Source organism: Sminthopsis crassicaudata, chromosome 6 (assembly GCF_048593235.1).
Source record: "Sminthopsis crassicaudata isolate SCR6 chromosome 6, ASM4859323v1, whole genome shotgun sequence".
NCBI classification, from domain to species: domain Eukaryota; kingdom Metazoa; phylum Chordata; class Mammalia; order Dasyuromorphia; family Dasyuridae; genus Sminthopsis; species Sminthopsis crassicaudata.
Genome location: NC_133622.1, coordinates 78,302,222 through 78,325,265, shown reverse-complemented (window position 1 = coordinate 78,325,265; position 23,044 = coordinate 78,302,222). Strand labels below are relative to the sequence as shown.

Sequence of the window (23,044 nt, the reverse complement as noted above, 5' to 3'; positions counted from 1 at the left end):
TGCTGTACTTCATACCTTGAGTCCTCTAAAGCTTCCTGGGCTGGTTGGAGAAGAACTGGAGGATTTTGTTGATTTGGGAGTAGAAAGTTGGCTGCTGGGAGTCCCATTAACTGATCACACAACAGCAAAGCAAGAAAACAAAGAGAGAAAGATAGTTAGATTACAAAATCATCAGGTCCTTTACAAAATATTAATTATGCACATGCTCTATTACTTAAAAACAAAGCTCAAAGCAGGTTGCAAATCAGCACTGAAGGTAATAATCTGATATGGTACCTTATAGTATAGCAGGACTGTAGTTCAGTTTTATTAAATTGGTAAACAATTAGAGAGATAGGATCAATCTACTACAAAGCTATTTTCAATGATCTTGATATCTAAATGAGAAAAATAGGCTTATAGATCAAAAAATCTTAGAGACTAACAATTTCTTGGGATATTATCTAGTTCAGGGGTATCATACTCAAATAGAAAGGGATTCTTATAGCTGCATACTGACAAAATATAATCTATGTTATATTGCATTTTTATTTATTTTGCCAAGCATTTCTCAATTATAGTTTAATCTAGGTCTGTTTGCACCTGGAGTTTTACAGCACCCAAGCATGAAAGTTCCACCTCTGATTTATCTGTCTCTAAGCAAAGCTATGCTTACATGCATCTACCATTTTTCTGCAGGCCTATGGAAAAAGAAATTTGGAGCCAAGGGAATGTTATGACTCTATGTAGGGTGCAGTGATAAAAAGGCATTTTCCTCCTTAGGTGAATTGCTGTTTCTGGAGGAATATATGTGGAGTAGTCAGGGAGAAAGGGGATGCCTGATCAGTCCTCTAATTCAGGGATACCCCATTGATTCTTATGTTATATCAAGAGAACTACAAGAAGGACCTCAGTACCCTGTGGAAGACATAGATAAGAAGAGAGGGCGTGGGTGGATTATCTGCATTTTTTGAGGAAATACCTATATGAATCAGATCCCACATTCATAGAAGGAATGAGAAATGGGAAAAAATGTTCCATCATTAAGTCTATTTTAGTGTTCCCCAAACTGCAATAATCAGAAATTTCTTACAATTATTTTCTATTAGTGTCAAAGGTACCACTATTTTCTGAGTCAATTTAGGTGTTCTTCTCAATCCTGTACTCTCTGACCATTACTTGTTTGTAAGTTCTGCCATTTCTACCTTTACAGTACCTCTAATATGTACCCCATCCTCTCCTCTAACAGTGGTACCATCTAGGGAATGTCATTAAGTACATAACTGCATCCAATAAACTCTAGTGGCTCCCAGTAACCCCTAAGATCAAATATCAAATCTTCTGTTTGCCTTTTAAAGGCTTTCACAACCTACTTCTTCTTACCTTTCCACTATATCTCTCTTCCTTCCACCAACTCTAAAACTCTCTTCTTGTCGTTCCTCACACAACTCTCTTCCCTATGCTGTTGATTCCCTATCCTTGGAATACTCTCCCTTGTCTCTAGATCCCAACTTTCCTGCTAAAATTTCACCTTCTGTAAAACTTTCCCACATGGTATCTACTTTCAGATAGAAAACTGACGGACTTAGAATGCAAACTATAGCATTCTCTTTTCCAGCTAATGTGGAAATGTTTTACAAAACTTCATATGTATAATTGTGATCATATTTCTTATCATTTATATCAATAGAGAGGGCAGAAGAAAAGGGTAGAATTTGTAATTAAAAAAATTTTTTTTAAATCTATTCTCAGTCCCCTTTAAAGCTGGTGCCTTCTCTCTGAGACTATACACAATTTATCCCATCTATCTACATAATTATCTAAATAATTGTTTGCATTTAATTTTTTTCTTCATTAGGTTTTAAGCTCCTTGAAGGTGGACACTATGTTTTTTCCTCTCTTTGTATCTCTAACTCTAGCATGATGCTTGACTCATATTAAGGGCTTAGTAAATGCTTATCAGCTTGACTTGAGCAAAACTCAAATCTCTCTATTTATAATTAAGATCAGTTTTTTCTATCCTTAGTGGACAGAAAAACAACTGCTACTTTTGTTTTAAAAACTATCATTATGAAAACTATTAAATTTATGCCTCGACCCCTCCAGATAAGTTATTACTAATTCCTATCATTTTCCCCATCTAAGGTTCTATAGTCTCATGATTTTTTTAAAATTAGTACTTTTATCCAAATCTGTTCTAAATAGTGAACCCCAAGTTATATATTCCTATAGAAATGTTTTTATGACATCACATCCCTGTTTTTCCTCAAGTCAGCATATCATTTACCATGATCCCAAGATCCTGTTCTACCATTATAACATAAAAATAGTGGTAAGCCAGCTTTCAAGCGCATAATTTGCACAAATATATTGACTCATCATTTAATTTTGCTTATTCCCCACAGTTTCTTTCAGCAAAGAACTCATTCTGCTATTTGGCACTAAAGTTCAGATAACTATGATCTTAATGAATGGCCACTTCTAACAGCTTCCTAATCATCTACACCTAGGGCCTTCTATTAATCTTAAATCTTCTCTTGCACAAGTAATGACAGATAATGTAAAGAATGACACCTCAGCCACCTATATTCTATTTGTGTCTCATTCTGGAAGCACAACCAGAATAACATCAAGCATGGTTTTAAATGTTTAAATAACATAAATAAGTGTTAGGAGTTTAATTGGGCCATTTAAATTTCAACTCACAACTGAAAATATTGCACCATTATATGAAGAGGCAATTAGTTGCTGTATTTAAGGAATAGCTGATGGTTAGGTGAATCACATTTAAAAACTGATATCCAAATTTTTAAAATTGGTCTTGAGAGATTTCAATCTTGCTATTTTTAATTTTTATTTCTCTTTCTTCCAGGAATTATGAGTAGTAATCATTCAGTTTGTTCATTTTAAAACACCTATAATTTTTAAAGTAAAAAAAAAAAAAAGCTTTTTTTTTTTTTTTTTTTAAATCACTTAACAGCAAACTAGATTACAAAGATACTAAGTACTTATTTTGCATTTGTTGTAAATTTTTAGTCTGAGGACTCCATGAACCAATGTAGCTCAAAACTCGTCTATGGCTTGATAAACAATTCCTGGGATATGGAACATCATCAATTCAACACTATTATACCAATGATGTCAAATTCAAAACAGAAACAGGGCCCACTCCTACCCATAAGGACTTCTATGGACTGCATATTGACTTAATTTTAAATGTAAAATTATGTTATTTATTTTTTTAAATATTTCCCAATTATATTTAATCTAGTTTAGATCATATTCAGGAGTGTAGGGGATATTCCTGTGTAAAATATAATGGCATATTTAAATGGAAATTAATAATGTTATCTAATTTTAAAAACTTTTTTGCTATCAATCATTTTTTCTAGTAAGTATGGACATAAATATAACTGACATTAACAGATATTGCTAATTGGTCTGATTATTTCTCTAAGGCCAGATAATTCTAAGAAGAAAAATGTCTAAAATCTCTTGAAAAATTCTAGTCTTGTGGCAAAAATTTATATGAAATAAGTATTACATGAGAGGAAAAAATCCTTGCGAATAGACAGCACTTCTACTTTACAAACCTTAATAACTTAATATTGAAACCATGCCTAAACATTTTTCTAATAAAACTCATAGCTGGTGATTTATTTGTTTAGTCATGGCCAATTTTTCTTGACTCCATTTGGGATTTTCTTGGCAGAAATATTGGAGTAGTTAGATATTTTCTTCTCCAGATCATCTTACAGAGGAAGAAACTGAGGAAAACAAGATTAAGTGATTTGCTCAGGGTCACACAGCTATATTAAATCTGAGATCAGATTTGAACTTGGGAAGATGAGTCCTCCAGCTTCCAGAATGGAGCTTTGTGCTTTATGGCTCCCCCTTAGCTGCCCTGATTTTACTGATAATTGTTATTAAGTCAAAGACTTAGAGCTAGGAGCCTATTAGATTGCCCTTCTTATTTTTATATGAGAAAACCAAGGTCTCCTTTACCCAAGTAACTAAGCTGGGTACATACCCAGATCTGCTGATTCTAAGCCCAACAGTGTTTCTACTCTTCTAAAATAACAGGTGATAGAATATCTAGAGTACCGAGGCTAAAGTTGGGAAGACTGAGTCCAAATCCAACCCCAGACATTTACTAGCTATGTGATCTTGGGCAAGTTATTTAACCTCTGTGTTCCCTAGTTTCCTTAACTCTAAAATGGGGATAATAATAAAGAAGCACCTACCTCAAGGATTGCAATAAGGATTAAATGAGATCACTGTAGCATGCTTAGCTCAGTGTCTGGCACATAGTAGGGCTTAAGAAATGCTTAAGTCCCTCCTTCCCAAACACAATTTTCTTTTGGAAAAGATAATCAAGTCATATATCCTACAGTAGCAGATTAATAGATGACATAATAACAGTTAATATCTAAACTTTCATATAGCACATCCTCTATATAGTTTGGTACTTTGCTGGAAGAGGTAAATGTCAATAGACAGAAAACAGACTTAAAAGCTTACATTTCTTCCCCTGAGGAATATTCTTCTACTTCTCCATTCTCAAAGATTAAGGTTTTTTGTTTTGTTTGTTTTGTTTTTTTCTCAAAACAACTTTTCCCTAGTAGAGAACAAGATGTCCTAAAGAAAATAAATTTAATTCTTCCCAAAATAAATTCTGTTGGTGTTTGCACACACATCTGCATTTATCTAGACTATAAATGTTAGATGCTTTGTTAAGCATTAATTGCAAAGTTTTCTTTAAAAGGCAAGGTGAGTGGGGATACATCTCTATTTAGGAAATTAAACACTTAGACAACCTCACCCTTTACAATATTTTTGATCTAGGTTAAAATCCTAATTCCATCCTGCTATAGTGACATGATTAGCTATTTCTTTCTAAAATTCTGATTATTTCTTGACTCAATGATGAATTCTTTATGAAGGGAACTACAAGTGCAGCCTATTAGGGTACATTATGTAAATAAGGGAATAACTGATTTTGTCTTCTACTTATGGAGATCAGATCACACAATTTATTTACCTACTTTAATATGATCACCATAATTGAATTTACCAGACTTAGTAGGTAAGTTCTGGCTAGTGCCTGAGGCACCTAAAGGTCAAGACACTCATCCACAGTCATACAGTTAAAAGTATTAGAAGTGGGATTTGAATTCAAGATTTTCTTGACTCCAAAACCAGTATCTCTTCCTAGTTCTTGCTCTGACCGCATACATACCATAATTTCTCTATAGCTAAGGCACAACATATTTCTCAGTACAAGAATGCAGAATATCAGGAAGAACTGAGTTCAAATTCATCCTCAGAAATTTACTAGCTGTGTGATCTTGGGAAGTTAATTAAGCTCTCTTTGCTTCAATTTCCTCAATTCTAAAATGGAAATAAAAATAGCATCTACTTCCCAGGATATAATGAGAATTAAATGAGATAGTATTTGTAAAGTGCTCAGCACTGTGACTTGCAGATAGTAGGTGCTTAATAAATGTACCTTTCCTTCCTTTTTTTCTACAATGACTTCTGGGATTTACTGGAAATAAACCCAATTATGGTATAATGTTTTTCTCATGTCATTCCATCTGTTTTTAGATATAAAATATCAAAATAAGGACATATAATAATATATCCTTACATATAATATCTTTAAATATATCTTTACAATCTTAAATGTATTTTGACATCCTATATATATTAAATATCCTTACATATATCTTTAATTGCCTAAATATAATAAAACTACATTCAAATCCCAATCATATAAACTTACTTTTTTGATTTAATAAGACAACTGATGTGCTGAGTAGACCTTAGTGTAATTTTTAAATAAAGAAGATCCAGCATACACTGAGTGAGATTTAAAATTCTACAGTAGTTTATGTTATGAGTAGACTATCTTATCTACTCTATTGACCTCAGTCCAAGTTTTAAAACCAGACTGAAATGTTGAGTACCTGCAGACCTTGTGTTATTTCAGAAGGTTTTTGTTATTTATAACCCAACTTCTTCTCAACTTGTATGGACTACATCTTGGGATGGTTGATTTAGAGAACAAACACACTATGAATCATGCTTCCAGTTAAAAAGAAAAAGGCCATTCGTATTTGCAAACACTCTCACGGATTCAGATTAACAGAGGCTCTTGTTGTTTGAGACTTCCCTAGTTTGTACAAACACTTTCTCAACTCTACTTTGGATAATTCTCTCTTACACACATGCGCACACATACACACACACACTCACGCTCTCTCTCTGAAAATATCTCAGATCTTAATTTTAATCATTTTTCAGTTATTCCCTTAAATGTACATATGTTTCTAGGTACTATGAGATTTAGAACAAAATACACTAATTTTGTGTATTGCTTCTAAGACTGTTGCAAATGGCAAACAGATTTAATTTAAGTCGTTTTTATTTATCACCTCCCAGGTATTTTAAAAGAGAATGTGTGTGAACAAAACTTATATTTAATAATATACATTTATAAAATACATATATTTCATAATATAAATATATATGTATATAAAATAGGTATTGTATATATTACCACCTCAATCAATGAGAGTAGAGACAGAATTTGGAAATGGAAATAAAAAGTTTACTTTCATCGGCAGTCCCATTGGGTAGGATGATGAGTAGGGCTTGCTGTGCATCAAACTCGTATTTTTACTGGAAGTAGCGCAGGTGCCAGTACACGCACGCACGCACACACACAGACATGGAAAGCTCTAGGTGCCCAAAATCCTAGCTGTATTGTGCACTGTGCAGACAGACTGATGCCCACTGGAACAAGCTCAGATGCATTCATGGAAATGGAGAGAAAGAAAATGGAACAGCGGCGGCGATGGCGGCAGAAGCAGCAGCATCACAACCCTAGTGACAACGGCTCACCTGGGGATTTAGCTGTAGAATGAACAGTGGAGTAGAGGCCACCCCTCTTTACTGTACACATTCAGTACAAACAAAGGAGGAAACATTAAGGAGAATAGTTATTCAATAGGTCTAAACGTGCATAAAGACAGATAGAAAGAAGGGCATAACTACCAAAGCCCCAGAGAGATGAGGGGAAGGGGAGAAAGAAGAAGGTTAACAGTGGTAATAGCAAATCAAGTTTATATTAAATCTCAAAAGGGAACGTCTTGTTTTCACAAACTCTTGAGGCTCAAGATACTTTCTGGGGATACCCTGGAGGAAATGACGGCACCATTTTTGCCATTTCCCATTTTGTCATTATAAGCTTTTATTTGTTTTGCAAGGTTTCTTCACTTCAAGTAACTCTTGCAGACTTTTAATGGTTCTCCATTACTGGAAAGAAACCTCCACATCAAAGTTAGTTATGTTGGTTTTAATGTGGGTTTAATTTTAGAATTATTTGCCTGGAGCTAAAAATGAGGTGGCCATAATATTACTGTTGATCTAGATAGAGGGCTGCTCCAGGACTGAAAGAAATACAGCTGAGGCTCGTTTGCTTTTTTAAATAAAATTTAAAGGTAGAAGTAGCTTTTAAACATTACTTTTCTCGACTATAACATTATTACTCAAGAAGATGATGTGGGGAAAAATCAATAAGCTAATATTTTGGGGGTAAGCAGTTTGGCAACACTGAAGGAGAGTACATATTTGTAAAAAACTTGTTATTCTGAGACCAGGAGAAGACACTATTCTGTGATAAATTCTAGACTTCACAGAATATCTGAATAAAAATTTGCATCTATCTCAGAAGAGAAATTAACAGCATTGGCTAACACACTTTACTTTTCAAGATTTTTTTTTTAAAACAAGGTTAGCTTGATATTAGCCTTGCTAGCGATTGTCATTTGTTTGCTGAGGCACTATTGGTAAATTTTGGGTAACTTTTTGTTACATAGAGATGCACTTGTGAAAACTCAAAGGAAAACCCCAAGAGGTTTTCAGTGTGATGAATGAATAGTTACATCTATGACCATGACTACAAATTCCAAACATGAACCTTCAATGTAAATTTCCTCAGTTTCAAATCTTCTTTTTTATTTTCGGAAAGTGTAATATGAAGATCTGTCAAATTCATGTGCACAAAATGCACGAATACTAATTTTTTTTAGGTCTTTTCACTCACAAGGCTGAAACTTTATTTCAATACAAGGATATCTTCCCCATAAAAACAGGAAAAAAACACCCAACAAATTTCCAATGTTCTGAACACCCACTCCTTTTTCATTAGTACCTGAGGCAGGTGATTTGCTGCGACGTGAAGGTCCAGGACTTTTGGATCCAGACTGCTTAGCTGTACCATGGGAACGAGAATATGATGACTTCAAGACACGGCACTCTAGTGAGGAACAGATGGAGTCTTAAATATATCTGGTTTCAGAACTAGACCCAAAGCAAATCATGGACAGTAGAAATTTACTGTGCTGGAAACCTAGCTTGACATTTCCTTATTATTGTTAAGCAACATTAATAAAAAAGGCAAGTATCACAAGACTAACAACGTTAGAACCACAAATCATACTTGAATTTATCTTCCGCTGGGCTGGTGCTGCTAAGTTAGAAGGTAATGTACTTTTTCCCTGACCTATTCCATATTTTAAAAAAAATTAATCCCAGGCATGGAAAAAGTGAAATGGAAGGAGGTAGAAAGATTTTGTCTAATGTTTCAACAGGAAATAAATTCTTTAGTCCAACTGCAATGTTGATGAATTCTTACCGATAGCTTAATTTAAATCTAATTCCAGTATCATCCTATTTGAGGGGAGGGAAGGGAGACAGGAAACAGGAATGCTGAGAGTCACTGTAATATAAGAGATTTAGAACCATAAAAAATCTGGGTTCAAATCCTGATTGAAATATTTACTAGTTGTGGTACTTGTCCTCTCTTTGTCTCACCTTTCCTTCCTGTAAATTAAGGATAATACCACTTAAGATTAAATGATATAGACATTCACATGGTTATTGAGAAATAGATCCTCTAACTTCTTATTCAATATTCTTTCCAATAAACCACACTGCCTCCAGTGACAGACACAAGAGGAATGATATGATGAACAAAAATGGAACATATCACAAATGTGATTCAAAGGTAAAGTTCTAAAGATGGAAATTCTCAACAACTTGATAGACTTAAATTCCATTTATTTTGATATAAGTTTAAAAGAAGTATCTCTCAAGTCATTTTTTGCAGTTATGTATTCATTAAAAATATTGTGATTAAATATAAAACTGTGATAATACAAAAAGATCTTTTGATGGGGGAAAGGGAAGGAGCTCCTTCTTTTGATAGCTAGTATTCACTGAAGGCACACTGCCTTTGGATAACCCACCTCTTCCTGGCTTTTTTGGAAATTTCTATGCCTCCCATTCTTGTGTTTCCCATTTGTTTCTGATACTTTTGGCCCTCCCTTAGCCAGTCTCTAGCATTGTACTATGACATCACATGTGAGAAACCAGTTACCTGACTGAAAACCTGCTTCTTCCCTATAAAACTGTCTCATTGAGTTATTTCGTTATGAAGGTGATAGAACTCCTATCTGCTAGGAGACTGAAAATATGGTGAAGGCGGTCATGTGAAGTCCCAAGTTGACAATTCTAAAGAACCATTTATGACCCTTCCTTCTTCCTCTAACTATGTTCTAAAAATTCAAGATTCCAGGGAACTCTCTGGTTCTATCCTTCCCTTGTTGTCCCTGTCACCCATGTCTTTGCAACTAGCTATGTGAGACTGGGCAAGACACAACCTTTGTCTGGCTAAAATTCCTCATTTTAAAGAAGAAAGCAATAAGCTTTCCTTTCCAGTCCTTTCATAAAGACAAAACCAAAATAAAATTTGTAAAGTACTTTGCAAATCTTAAAATGTTATATAAGTACTTATTATAATAACATATTAACAACATTCTTATTCTTATTATTATTATTATATCTTATTATATTCTTCTTATTATTATTAATTATTATTATTAATATTCTTATTTGGGGCTTTGGTTTCAAATTCTGGGTATTCCCTTATGTAAATGAAAACAAACCTTAAAGACCCATAAAGTTAAAATGGCCTGTCTGATCCATTTGTGAGACACCCTCAATTAGTAGCATTATAGTGAAAAAGAAAGTAGAAGTGAAGAGAGTTCAGATTCAGATCCTTACCACTGTGATCCAAGACAAAGTCATCTTGAGCATAACGGAATTTTTCGGGTCCGCAGGCGATAAAAACATCGTCATCACCAAAAAAGTCTTGTAAGCAAGTAACCTGAGGAAAAAAAAAAACACACAACACAATTACAAACGAAACCATAAGTACTTTTTAAGTACAAATAATATGGAGGGAAATGATACTTACAAAAGTAGCTTAGAAGGATTAGAAATAGTACAGAAATCTCAGCATTTTACATAGAAAATATAACATTAGTACCTCATACAGTTCCCTGCATTGCTCTGCACAACTTTTTAAATTTGATTTCAGGAGTGATACACTAACTTTGCCTTTTAGAGTTTTTCATAAAAAAGTTCTACTGTTTTTGATAATGCTTTTGGGGTTTTTTAGGGCTTTTTAGGAGGGAATCAATAGAGCTAGAAGTAGTATTAGAAGACAGTCAATCCTAACCTCTTATTTTACAGAGAGGGAAATGCAGATCACCAAAGATCAAAACCCAGGGTCAACCAATACAAAGTGTCATAGCTAGAATTTTAATATTAGTCCTGTGACTTCAGATTTCAGCATTTTTTCCTGCTGTACCATATTGTTAGATAGTGAATCACAGTCTCAAGTATCACAACAACCAAGAAAGGCAGATTATTTTATTATCCCTCTTTTAGAGTTTGAGGAAATGGAGACAAAAATTCTTAAGTGGCCTGCCCAGAGTTAATAGCTCATAAGTATCTGAGAGTACATTTGAACTCAGGTCTTCCCGATTTCAGGCACAGAGCTCTATCCACTGTACAACCTGCTGCCTTTTGTTAATACAAGACCAGTTTACTTTCTTTTTGAGTCCAAAATCATTCCGTAAACAAGCTATGCTCAAGACCTTGAATTCTGTACAAGGATTATAATAACAAAAGTTCAACAGTTCTCCTAGTTAGTGAAAGGATTTAAATTTTCCAGAGATCAGTAAAGAAAAGATATATGCAAAGTACATAGAGTGATATGGGCTGGAGGGAGGAACCTTAATAAGTGAGAGGATGAGGGAAAACCTTCAAAGAGATTGTCCTTAATCTGGATTTTGAAGGAAGTTAAGGGTTCGGGGAGTGAAGGTGGGGATGGGAGACACTCTGAAAACTTATATTAAGAAGAGTAATAAGGCCAGTTTCACTAAAGCATGAAATGTATGTGAGGGGGTACCATTTGTAATCAGGTTGAATCCAGATAGGGAAGGTATGTACAGGTTATCCTCAAGACAAGTGTTTATTTTATCCTAGAGGTAACAAACATGTAGCTACTGAAAATTCTTGAGCAGGAAAGTGACATAATCAGACCTATACATCATGAATATCAAGCTTGACAGTTATATAGGATAGACTAGACATGGGAGAGAAGTGAGGCAGGAAGACCTAACTGGAGGCTACTGTAATAGTAAAGTGAAGAGTTGAGAGCTGTGGTATCATTCATAGATGATGAGGGACACTATCCCGGTGATGACTTTTAAGGGGTTTCTCATATACCAAGCATCACTGAATTTGCACCCAACATTTCCTAAAGATCACTTGTATTATTGACTCTTCCAAGATCACAATGTTCCATGATCACAACTACATAGTATAACCGGGAGATTAACAGTGTTAAAGAAAGGGCAATTTGGAACCACTGAAAAAAAGCATCATTCAATTTCTCAAATTTAGTCCAATTTTTCCTTCTGTTCAACTCCTGTCTTAAATGGATTTATTAAAATATCGATTGGGAATCTAATATTTTTCCACATGGAAGCTGAAGAAATAAATCAATTTTGCTTTTGCTTTTCCATTTCCATGACGGATCATTTAATTCTCAATTTTGATAGTTCAAAAAAGACAGGATTTGATTTGATCAAATAGGATTTGATTCATTAAGCAATCTTTCGTAAAAATCACATCCCTTTATAATACATTTATACCCTGTATGGACGACTGTTCTTTTAATTATCTAATCAGATCTCTAATTTTTTATTATTATTATTATTTTATTGCAGGGAACTATTTCATGTGATACTAAATTAGTAGATATGTATCCCACTAGAATAAATGATTAAGGTCCTGATTATGTCTGGCTGACAGCATTTTACAAATCTGGGGACTGTATCAGAATAAAAAGGTGGCTCACATTTCTACAATTCTACTTAGTGCTTTGTGCCTTGGGTATCAGCTGCTTCCTCTATCTTTTAACGATTTTCCCCACCAGCAGCAGTTTGCATTTCTGAGTTTGGCTTACATCAATGAGGCAGCAGGTGGCATGCCTCTCTTAAGTGAAAGAAGAGCTAAATAAAACTGCAAGCTTCAATTGTGCTAAGGTTTGTCTCAATCTGGGCCATTAAGAGTTCCTGTTTCTGTGCTGCTTTAGGGTTTACAAGGCACTTCCCTCAAAACAACATTCTGAGTGACGGGGTTCAACAGTTATCCCTGCGGCCCATGAGGAAGTAGACTCAGAGAGGTTAAATAATTTGTCTACAGTCACACAGCTAGGAAGCATCGAAACTGGGGCTTGAGCCAAGATATTTAGATGTTAAGCCTGATGTTCTTTTCATTAATTCATGTGGTCTTTGGATCTTTCCAACCCCTTCAAAGCAGGAGAGACGATGGTAATAATAGATTGCCTCCACTTTAAAAGTCTACAAAACTCTTTGCATGTTACTGTATTTGTGCCTTGTAACAACGCTGCTAGGCAGATACTATTTTTTATAGATTCCCACTTCCCCACCCTCTATTTTATACATAATAACAACAGCCATGATTTATAAAACGCTTACTGTGAGCCAGGCACCATGCTGAGTGTAACCATCATCTCATTTGATCCTCACAACAACCATGAGAGGTAGCTGCTATTTTCCCCATTGAACCGATGAGGAAACAGAGGCAGACAGACATCTGTGAAGTATCTTCCAGGCTCACACAAACAGTATGAGGCAAGATTTGAACTCAGATCTTCCTGCCTCCAAGCCTAGAGCTCTATCCACTGGAATACCCAGCTGCCTCCACAAAAGATACGTGCTGATAGAAAACAACCGTGTATCCCATTCAATTCAGCAAAATGTGAAATATTAGACTACTGATAAATTTCTTAAAATGGTATACATCTACCTGCATGAATTACCAGGAAATCACAGAAAGCCACTCTCCATAGGCAAGCCCTCCCCGGCAATTTTATTTTAATTGATTGATTTTATTGATTTTATTTTAATTAACTGATATTACTAGGCAGATGCTCAGAGTACAAACACGGTGGAAGCTCTTGCAGAACAGAGGCTTGTCATTCCCTACTGCTTAGGGCAGCTAGGTGGCGCCATAAGGCACACAGCTGGAGTCCTCTGTAGCAGGCTGACATTTATAGGCTGTGTGATCCTGGACCAGTTATTTAACCTGCTGCCTCAGTTTCCTCATCTGTAAAATGGGAATAGTAATATCTAGCACCTCCCACCACTAATAAGGGTTGTTGTGAGGATCAAGTGAGATAATGTTAAGTGCTTAGCACAGTGCCTTGGTACATAGTACTATATAAATGCTGGTTATGTTATTATTATTATTTACTACTACTATTACTAACTTTGACACAGTCCCTATCCTGGGGATCATTCTGAAGGTCTCTTTTTAATGTTAGCATTCAGAGGCACCAAAATATTGACTAGAGATATTTCCCTGGCTGGCACCCTCTCTTAAGAAGGTTTCTTTGGTTAGGAAGTCTATTTAGAGGCACTCTCATTTCTCCCTCTGTAAAAAGCGTTCGGGATGAGAGACTCCGGCCATTTATCTGCTAGACTTCCTCAGCCAGTAAGCCATCTCAGGTGCGCGCTCTGCTCCTCTGGACAACCCCTAGCTTTAAATGTTTTAACACCATTGAATAATTACTACCAATAATGCTGCTTGCAGAAGCGGAGATCTGGAATACGCCAGCTTTGACTGGGCACCAAAATGCTAAGCAATTCACTGCAGTAATGGATATGGCAGTATGGAAATCAGCTTTGGTAATGAAAAACTAAAAAAGCAAACAGGATGGATTCGCCATCATTTGCCGTCTGGCGAGCGGTGGTCTCTGATTGCATCCCATCTCTGGGGTAGCATACGGAGTTTCTGGCGCTGCCTAAAATGGTAGCAACCATCTCCAAGCAGAGAGAAAACATTACTTCTGGAAGAACAGAAGAATGCATCCAGCCCCTATAGTGCTTTTGAAAGCTTAGAGAAAATGAAAACATTATGAGCAGAAACTCAACAAATATTACATATATTTGCAGCTGAGCAGGCATTTAAAAGATTGCACAACAGCAGATGGTATGAACAGGTTTCATTATATAAACAATGAGTAAACAAGGGATGAAATTGGAGCAGTTTTTTCCTCTCCATCACCACTGGTTTATAATTCCAAGTCCATTGTCATTTCTTCCCCACAATGAAAGCCCGTTTTAGTCACGGGCTTTGCTATATTTCTTTAACCTGCTACTTGAATATACTCTAGAAAAGGAACACCAGGTGGCATATGTCAGTGAGTTTTATGTTCTAGCTAAGGATTCACCAATGGCTAAGATCCACATCATGGAAAAATTATTAGCAAGTTCATAGAAAAAGGGACTCTTTATACTTTTATTGCTGCTTTAAGTAAAATCTTTTGCCTGGATTGTCAGTTCATAAAAGTTGCTGGATGGGTAATCTATAATTCTGCAATGCACAACTTGTGTGACATTCAAGCATTTTGATTAACTCAAGATTTCAATTGTGGAAAAATATCTCACCAAAAACTAAATAATGATCAGATCTGACAACTGAGATCCCCAAAACCTTCACTCATGGAATTTCTTGATTATTTGCTGAAGATATAATCAGATGTCGGCATAACACTTGTATGCACATGCATGCAAGACATACACATATAGAGCAAATAAATATAAGCATTATAAAGAACATGAGGAACAAGCATTAGAAAGTTAATTAGGGGCCTTCAATAGCCAACCAAATATATATATATATAATTCTTATTTTCTCAGAGATTGTTACATCTCAATAAGATACATTAATGACAGAGAGGCCTGATCCAGAGTTAGAAAGTTATGGGTACAAATTCAACTCCCAACTTACTATCAATGTGACCATGAGCAAACATTTAGTTTTTCTGAATCTTCATTCTCAATCTACAAAATAGGGAAAACATCTGTGATAACTGACAGAACTTTGTTATACCTCAATTTCACAAAAGGGATTGCACATTCCAATAGATTTCAGACGAAGAGAAAAATGGAGACTGAATATGGACTAAAGCATAGTATTTTCACCTTTTTTGTTGTTGTTGTTGTTTGTTTCTTGTGTTTTCTTCTCCTTTTGTCTGATTTTTCTTGCAAAACATGACAACTATGAAGGTATGTTTAAAAGGATTGCACATATTTAACCTATATCAGATTGCTTGCTACCTTGGTGAGGTGGGGGTGAGGGAAGGAGGGAGAAAAAATGGGAACACAAAGTCTTGCAAAAATGAATGTTTAAAAACAATGTATTTATTAAAATAAAATGTTATTGAGGGGAAAAAATGGGATTGCACATTTTAACATTTCATAGAAGGTAGCACCTCCCAGAAAAGCAGTGGGATTGTCTTGGAAAAAGTATAAGGATGAAGTCAGAGGATGAAGGACTTGAGTTCAAATCTTTGCTCTGTCACCTTCTACTTGTGTAATTTTGGGAAAATCATTTCAATTCTCTGGTCCTCCATTTTCTCTTCAGTAAAAATGAAACAGCTGGACTCGAATAACCTTTCCAGCTTTAAATCTATGATCCCATGATCCTAAATACTTTCTAAGTGACAGATCTAAAGCAAGGCTCAGGATTGAACTTAAGATAAAAATCTCTGTAACTGAAATACAAACAGGATCGTCATTCATTTGCTAATGTGTTCCTGTTTATAAACATCAATTTTTATTCAAGACATATATATGTATATATACATAACACATCTGAAATCAAGGTTTGGCTTTTCATTAATCAAAATGACTAAGAATTTAAACAATACAGGGATAATATTAACAATAGCTAAATGAATAATCCAGACATTAACCAGATAAACCCACTTGAAGCATAGTGGACATTACATCTCAAAATTAGTACCATGGATTACTTTAGTCTATGGAAAACATAGCTGAGTGTTCCACTGTTATACAAGTTTTAAAATATCCTTTGTTAATTAATGTTTGTTGATTTGAAGGGAATTTTCACCAAACATTACACAGCACAGTGAAAGTACATTTTGTGATTTATGATTTCAATGATATTTACAAGGTATCTATAATGGAGTTTGAATCAGAGAGATAATGACTGTTTTTCTCATTCCTAACTGTGGCATATGTTTATCATTTTAAGAGTTTTCAATTCAATGTATTCTCTTGACTATGCGCAACGTTTAGTGTGGAGAAGAGGGGAAGGAGGAATAATTTCTCTGCTTTATGAAGTTTAAGAAGTTGACTAGAAGTTAAGAGAATCCAGAAGAATAACTAATCCACAAGAAGCAACTTTAAAATATATTAACATTTTTTTTTTAAAATGGTTTGGTCATTTTTCAATCATGTCCAACTCTTCGTAGGGTTTTCTTGGCAAAGGTACTGGAGCAGTTTGACATTTCTTTCTCCAGCCCATTTTACAGATAAGGAACCCAAGGCAAATAGGATCGTGGAGTATTTGTCTGAGTCCAGGTTTAAACTTAGGAAGATTAATTTCTGACTCCAGGCTGGGTACTCTATCCACTACATCATCTGGTTGTCCAGTGTTAGCTTCTACTTTGCCTCCAAATTAGTGCCTGATGTAAGTTTGGAATGTTTCAGAGAAAAAGAAAAATATCTCAGAAAATTAACAAGAGAAAAGCTTAGAACTACTGAATATGTTTTCTAACAGAAAATGATGATAATACTAATAATAGCTAGCATTTAAAAATCATTTTATAAATATTTCATTTTCTATCCTCTTAAAGGGGAGATAGACATGTCTAATGCTTTGAAGTTTGCAAAGTGATTTCTATTATCTTTTACATTAATCCAAATTCCAAATAATTTATATTTCCACATTATTCTCATATGAGCCTCATAGAAGTCAGGGAATTAGAAGCTAAAAGTCTTATTATTACTATTCTCATTTTAAAGATAAGGAAATAGTTTCAAGAGGTTAAAAGCTTTTCTCTGGGTTATCAAGAGAGAAGAAGCTTCATTTGAACTCAGGTCTTTCTGAAATCTCTCAGAGTAATTTTGAAGCCATTGCTTCAACTATTAGCAGACTTCATGTAGCCACTTCTACATTTGAAACAACCTTTGTCTTTTTAAAAACCTCTAATTCTTGCATAGTAACTCAGTGAAACTCTGAAAATAGAGTCCATCAGAAAGCATAAATAGAACTTGTAAGACCAAGCCCCTCTGAGCATTCCAACTTTTAATTGCCCTTTCCACTGATTAAAATTGAAAGCACTGTTAGTACCTCATTAAATATTGTTAATAGTACCAGAGGAAAAACCTTAAACAAATTAATAAGGGAAACTGGGAATTACATTGTGAAAATAGTCATCTTATGGAAAGGAGATAAAATTTACTAAATGGTATTCTAGATAATAAAGTTTAGTTCTTTTTCTGTTTTGAATATATAAGCAATACTATTTTGTGACTTTATTATTAACAACAACAACAGAATCATACTATTTAGGAAATCTAGTTGTTCTTTTTAAACCAAGAAATGAACAAAAAGATTCAAAACCTAAGATAAGGAAAGGTTTCTTATGCAGTGAAATTTGCTTCAGCAGAAAAAAAAAAAAGTTATAATAACCTCATAACTATCCCTAAGGAAAGCTGTGATTTGTTTTTTATTGTTGTTGAATTTTTTAGAAAAAAAAAATTGTGCGATCAGTTTCTATACCTTTCAAAGATTTAATTTACAATTCAAGTGAAAGTTTTCCAAAACCCCAGCAATTTTTCACAAAAAACAGAATGCTATGAGGCTCAAAAATAAAATAGAGTAACAGAGGAAAATTCCTCTATGCTGATTAAAACAAACAGTAGAATACAAGCAAGCCACGTGCAACAATCTTATTTTTACAGAACATACCTAAATCCTTTAATGGAAGAAGTACCATTTAAAGGCTTTTTCAATAGATACACTAATTAGGTCAAGGAACAGGTACCAACTATAATTTCATCAGTCAAATCCAGTTTAATAGAATGCCCCATACACAGATTATATATCAAGAGCAGCTAGGCTGTGGTATGATAGAGCACTGCTACTACAGTCTAGCTGACTAGATTTGCAACCTGGCTTTGGACACTTCTTAGTTGAGTGACCCTGGGCAACTCATCCAAGTTGTGCCTGTCTCAGTTTCCTCATCTGTAAATGAGGGAACACAAAAGAACCTATCACCCATTGTTGTGTGAATCAACTAAAATTTTTGTAACATATTTTGCAAACCTCAAAGGACTATATAAATGCTACCAATTTATCGTCATCATCATTATCATTATAACAAATGCCAGAATGTGATTAAATGCCATTCAAAAATTGCTATGACACTCCCTTCTCTTTTTTCAAAGCCACTTAAGAAGTACATGAATTGCTACTTCTAAATAAGTAATTAAGACATCAATATCATAATTTAATACAAAATTTCCCCAGGTATTTTCATGATAAAATTGAATGGGCTATATGTCTGTGCATGCACAGGCTTACAAAGATACATATCTGGAAAAGAAATCTAGGGAAAGACTCATGTCCACCATCACATATCCAACTATAGCTCCTTATACATATAACATAGTTAATGCTACAGTACTATAAGAATGATTAATTGTGAAAAGACATAGTTATGAATGACTTGACTAATCTGATCAAGCCAATGAATGAAGACAAATCCAAAAGACTCTTGATGAAAAATGCTATTCACCTTAGATCTAAATAACTGGAGAAATTTCAATTGCTTAAGGGTAGGCTGAGCCAATATAATAAAAATGACAATTCTACCTAAATTAACTTACATATTCAGTATTAACTCAATCAAATTACCAAAAAATTATTTTATAGAATCAGAAAACATGATAATAAATTCATCTAGAAAAACAAAAAGACAAGAATATCAAGGGAATCAATGGAAAAAAAAAAAAGTGAAAAAAATGTTGGCTTAGCAGTACCAGATCTCAAACTTCATTAGAAAGCAGTAATCATCAAAACAATCTGGCTAAGAAACAAAGTGGGGATAGGTAGAATGGATTAAGTTGGTAAGACATTGTAATAAATGACCATAACAATATAATGCCTGATAAACCCCAAGATCCAAGCTTTAAGGACAAGAATTCTATTTGTTAAAAATTGCTGGGGAAAGGGCAGCTAGGTGGCGAAGTAGATAAAGTACCAGCCCTGAAGTCAGGAGGATCTGAGTTCAAATGCCATCTCAAATACTTAACATTTCCTAGCTTTGTGACTCTGGGCAAGTCATTTAACTCTAATTGCCTCAGCAAAAAAAAAAAAAAAAAAAAAAAAAAAAGAAAGAAAGAAAGAAAAGAAAAAAATTGCTGGAGAAATTTAAAAATAACAATTTGGCAAGAAGTAGATATAGACCAACATGTCATACTATTTAACAAGACAAAATCAAAATGAATATCTGATTTAGCCATAAAGAGTGATTATGAGATTAAGGAAGCATGGAATTTAAGATCTATGGATAAGGGAAGAATTTATGACCAAACAAGAGATGAAATCATAGATTATAAAATGGATAATTTTGATTACATTAAATTTTAAAAGGGTTTGTACAAGTAAAGCCAATGCAGCCAAGATTAGAGGGATAGCAGAAAACTGGGGGTAAAAAATTTGTATAGCAAGTCTAGCTAGTAAAGGCTTTATTTCTCAAATATATAGAAGGAACTGAATCAACTAAATATATAAGAATACCAGTCATTTCCCAGTTGATGAATAATTAAAGGATAAGGACAGGCAATTTTTAAATAAAAATTTTAAACAAAGAAAGTCATATGAAAACATGTTCCAAGTCACTATTGATTGGAGAAATGCAAATTATGATAACTATGAAATATCACCTCTCACCTATCAGATTGGCTAATATAACAGAAAGGAAAAATGACAAATATTGGAGGGAATGTGGAAAAATTGGGACACTAAAACACTTTTGGTAGAATTATAAACTGATAAAACCATTCTGGAGAGTAATTTGAAATTTCTCCCAAAGCTATAAATTTTGTATACCCTTTGACCTAACATTACCACTATTAGGTCTTGTATTAAGAAAAGTTGTATGTGTTAGGATTCACTCCTATAAATGACGCTCTCAGACTCAATTGAAAACAAAAGTAAGGTTTTAACCAAATAGGACAAGGTATAGATAGTTTAGATTTGCATAAAAAAACAAATAGAAATAAGAACACTTGACAATATGACAATTATAGCAGATAGAGGAAGAGAATACATCACCAATTCAAGGGAACCTCAAAAACTCAAATGGCTGGGAGCCCCATTTCAGCCTCAATCAGCTTGAATTGTGTAAAGATTTTCCCGGGCCAAGGGTCCTTCCCACGGGTGAAGCTCAACTACTTTTATATGTTTTCAGACAAACAAGGCTCCTGGCCAAAACTTATCTATATATTCATGTTGACTCATTCCAAACCCTAGAAGTTTGACTAGTTTCCTTATCAGTTGCATATGCACAGGGAGGAAGCCATCCAGCCCTAAGCATAAGCATTTCCAAAAATGGCTAGTTCCTGGTATCTATTGCCAAGGACACACAGAGTTTATGGAATGGTCAAGTTCCTATAATTTAGAAGCTCAGGCCTGTTAGATTTGAGTGAGCTTATAATTCTAATATGAAATTTTAATTTCTTATTCAGGTCTGTACCCCCAAAAGATTAAAAAACAAAAAGGAAAAAAGACCTACATACACAAAAATATTTATAGCAGCAATGTTTGTGGCGACAAAAAAATTGGAGAGGGGATGTCCATCACTACAGGAATGGTTGACCAAGCTTGTATATGATTGTGACAGAATGCTATAAGAAATGACAAAGCAGGATGCATTCTGGAAAATCTGAAAAGATTTCTGTGAACTGAGACAAAGTGAAATAATCAGAACTAGGAGAACACTGTTCATTTACAGCAATAAAATCATCTGTGAATAACTTAGCTAATCTCAGCAATTCAATGATCCAAGACAATTCCAAAGAACTTATGATTAAAAATGCTATTTATCTCTAGAGAAAGAACCGATGAGAAGTCTGAAGGCAGATCAAAACTTTTTTTTTTTTTAAATTTTATTTTCTTGGAGTTTTTTGTATTTTCTTTCATGACTTAATATGTATAATCTATATCAAATGTTTTGCTTTCTCAAGGAATGGAGAAGAGGAGACAGGGTAAATATTGGGAATTCAAAATAAAAGAATGTTAAAATTGTTTTTATATGCAACTGGAAAAAAAATGTAAAAAGTTAACAACAAAAAACTTGCTATCCACTTCCAGAAAGAGAACTGAGGAACTCTGAATGTGGACTAAATTCTTAAAACAAACAAACAAACAAACAAAAAAAACCTTTCTGCATTATTATATTTTTGTTTTCTTTTGAAACATGCCTATTATGAAAATGTTTTGCATGATTTCATTTGTATAATCAAAGTCAAATTGCTTTTTGCCTTCTTAAGGTGGGAGTAAGGCAAGAGGGAGAGAATTTTGAACTTAAAAATTTCAAAAAATTATTTGTTAAAATAATTATTTACATGAAATTGTGAAATATTTAACAATATAAATAAAATTTGAAAAATAAATTGCCACCGCCCTCTTTGTAGTGGCCAGAAACTGGAAACTAAGTGGATGCCCATCAATTGGAGAATGGCTGAATAAATTGTGGTATATGAATGTTATGGAATATTATTGTTCTGTAAGAAATGACCAGCAGGATGAATACAGAGAGGCCTGGAGAGACTTACATCAACTGATGCTGAGTGAAATGAGCAGAACCAGGAGATCATTATACACTTCAACAACAATACTCTATGAGGATGTATTCTGATGGACGTGGCCCTCTCCAACAATGAGATGAACCAAATCAGTTCCAATAGAGCAGTAATGAACTGAACCAGTTATAGCCAGCGAAAGAACTTTGGGAGATGACTATGAACCACTACAATTCCTCTATTTTTGCCCACCTGCATTTTTTATTTCCTTCACAGGCTAATTGTCCAATTCTTTTTGTACAGCAAAACAACTGTTTGGGCATGTATATATATATTGTATTTAACTTGTACTTTAACATATTTAACATGTATTGGTCAATCTGCCATCTGGGGGAGGAGATGAGGGGAAGGAGGGGAAAAACAAAAGATTTTGCAATTGTCAATGCTGAAACATTGCCCATGCATTTATCTTGCAAATAAAAAGCTATAATAAAAAAAGAAAAAAATTCTTAATAACCTTTTCCAATATTTCTTAACAACCTGAAAAAGTAGCTCAGAATAAAAGATTGCTTGAGGTCAAGCTGGTTTGGAGTGAGGATGATTGTCTTAAGTGACTATGAAGCTGGATTTACAATTTTCATTTTCTTTAAAATTTGGGTTTAGGAATTAGGCATATAGGGAAGAAGGAAGTTTTATTTCCATAAGGAACATCTGAGCATATCATATTATCTTTGTGAAGTCGGTGTTTTTTGTTTGTTTTGTTTTGTTTTTGCTAGTGTTCATGCATTATAAAGATTAAGCAAACATTAAACATCTACTATGGACCAGGACCTTTACCATATTGTAGAGATACAAAGAAAATCAGTCTCTGACCTCAAGTCTCTTAATTCTAATGTAGTCAGAGATAATATACACATAGATGTACAAAACAACTCAGGGGGAGAATAATGTCAGGAAAAGTCTTATGAAGAAGGTAGTATTTGAATTAAGTTTTGAAA

At 34.3% G+C, this 23,044-nt stretch overlaps 1 protein-coding gene across 6 annotated transcripts in view; it reads right to left on the bottom strand.

Annotated features, from left to right (window-relative positions):
• The window catches only part of DCLK2 (doublecortin like kinase 2), a 212,045-nt gene that overhangs the window by 77,549 nt on the left and 111,452 nt on the right, over positions 1–23,044 (bottom strand). For 4 of the 6 annotated variants that reach the window (XR_012483019.1, XM_074272520.1, XM_074272518.1 and 1 more), the window contains exons 3-6: positions 10,111–10,213; positions 8,198–8,302; positions 6,886–6,936; positions 16–110 (exon numbers count right to left, since the gene is read on the bottom strand). Coding sequence is in view for 4 of the 6 variants with exons in the window: in XM_074272520.1 (XP_074128621.1) it covers positions 16–110; positions 6,886–6,936; positions 8,198–8,302; positions 10,111–10,213 (354 nt within the window). In the remaining 2 variants the exon portion in view is untranslated. The remainder of the gene's footprint in view (positions 1–15; positions 111–6,885; positions 6,937–8,197; positions 8,303–10,110; positions 10,214–23,044) is intronic. The other 2 variants (XR_012483020.1, XM_074272519.1) reach the window with 1 other exon arrangement.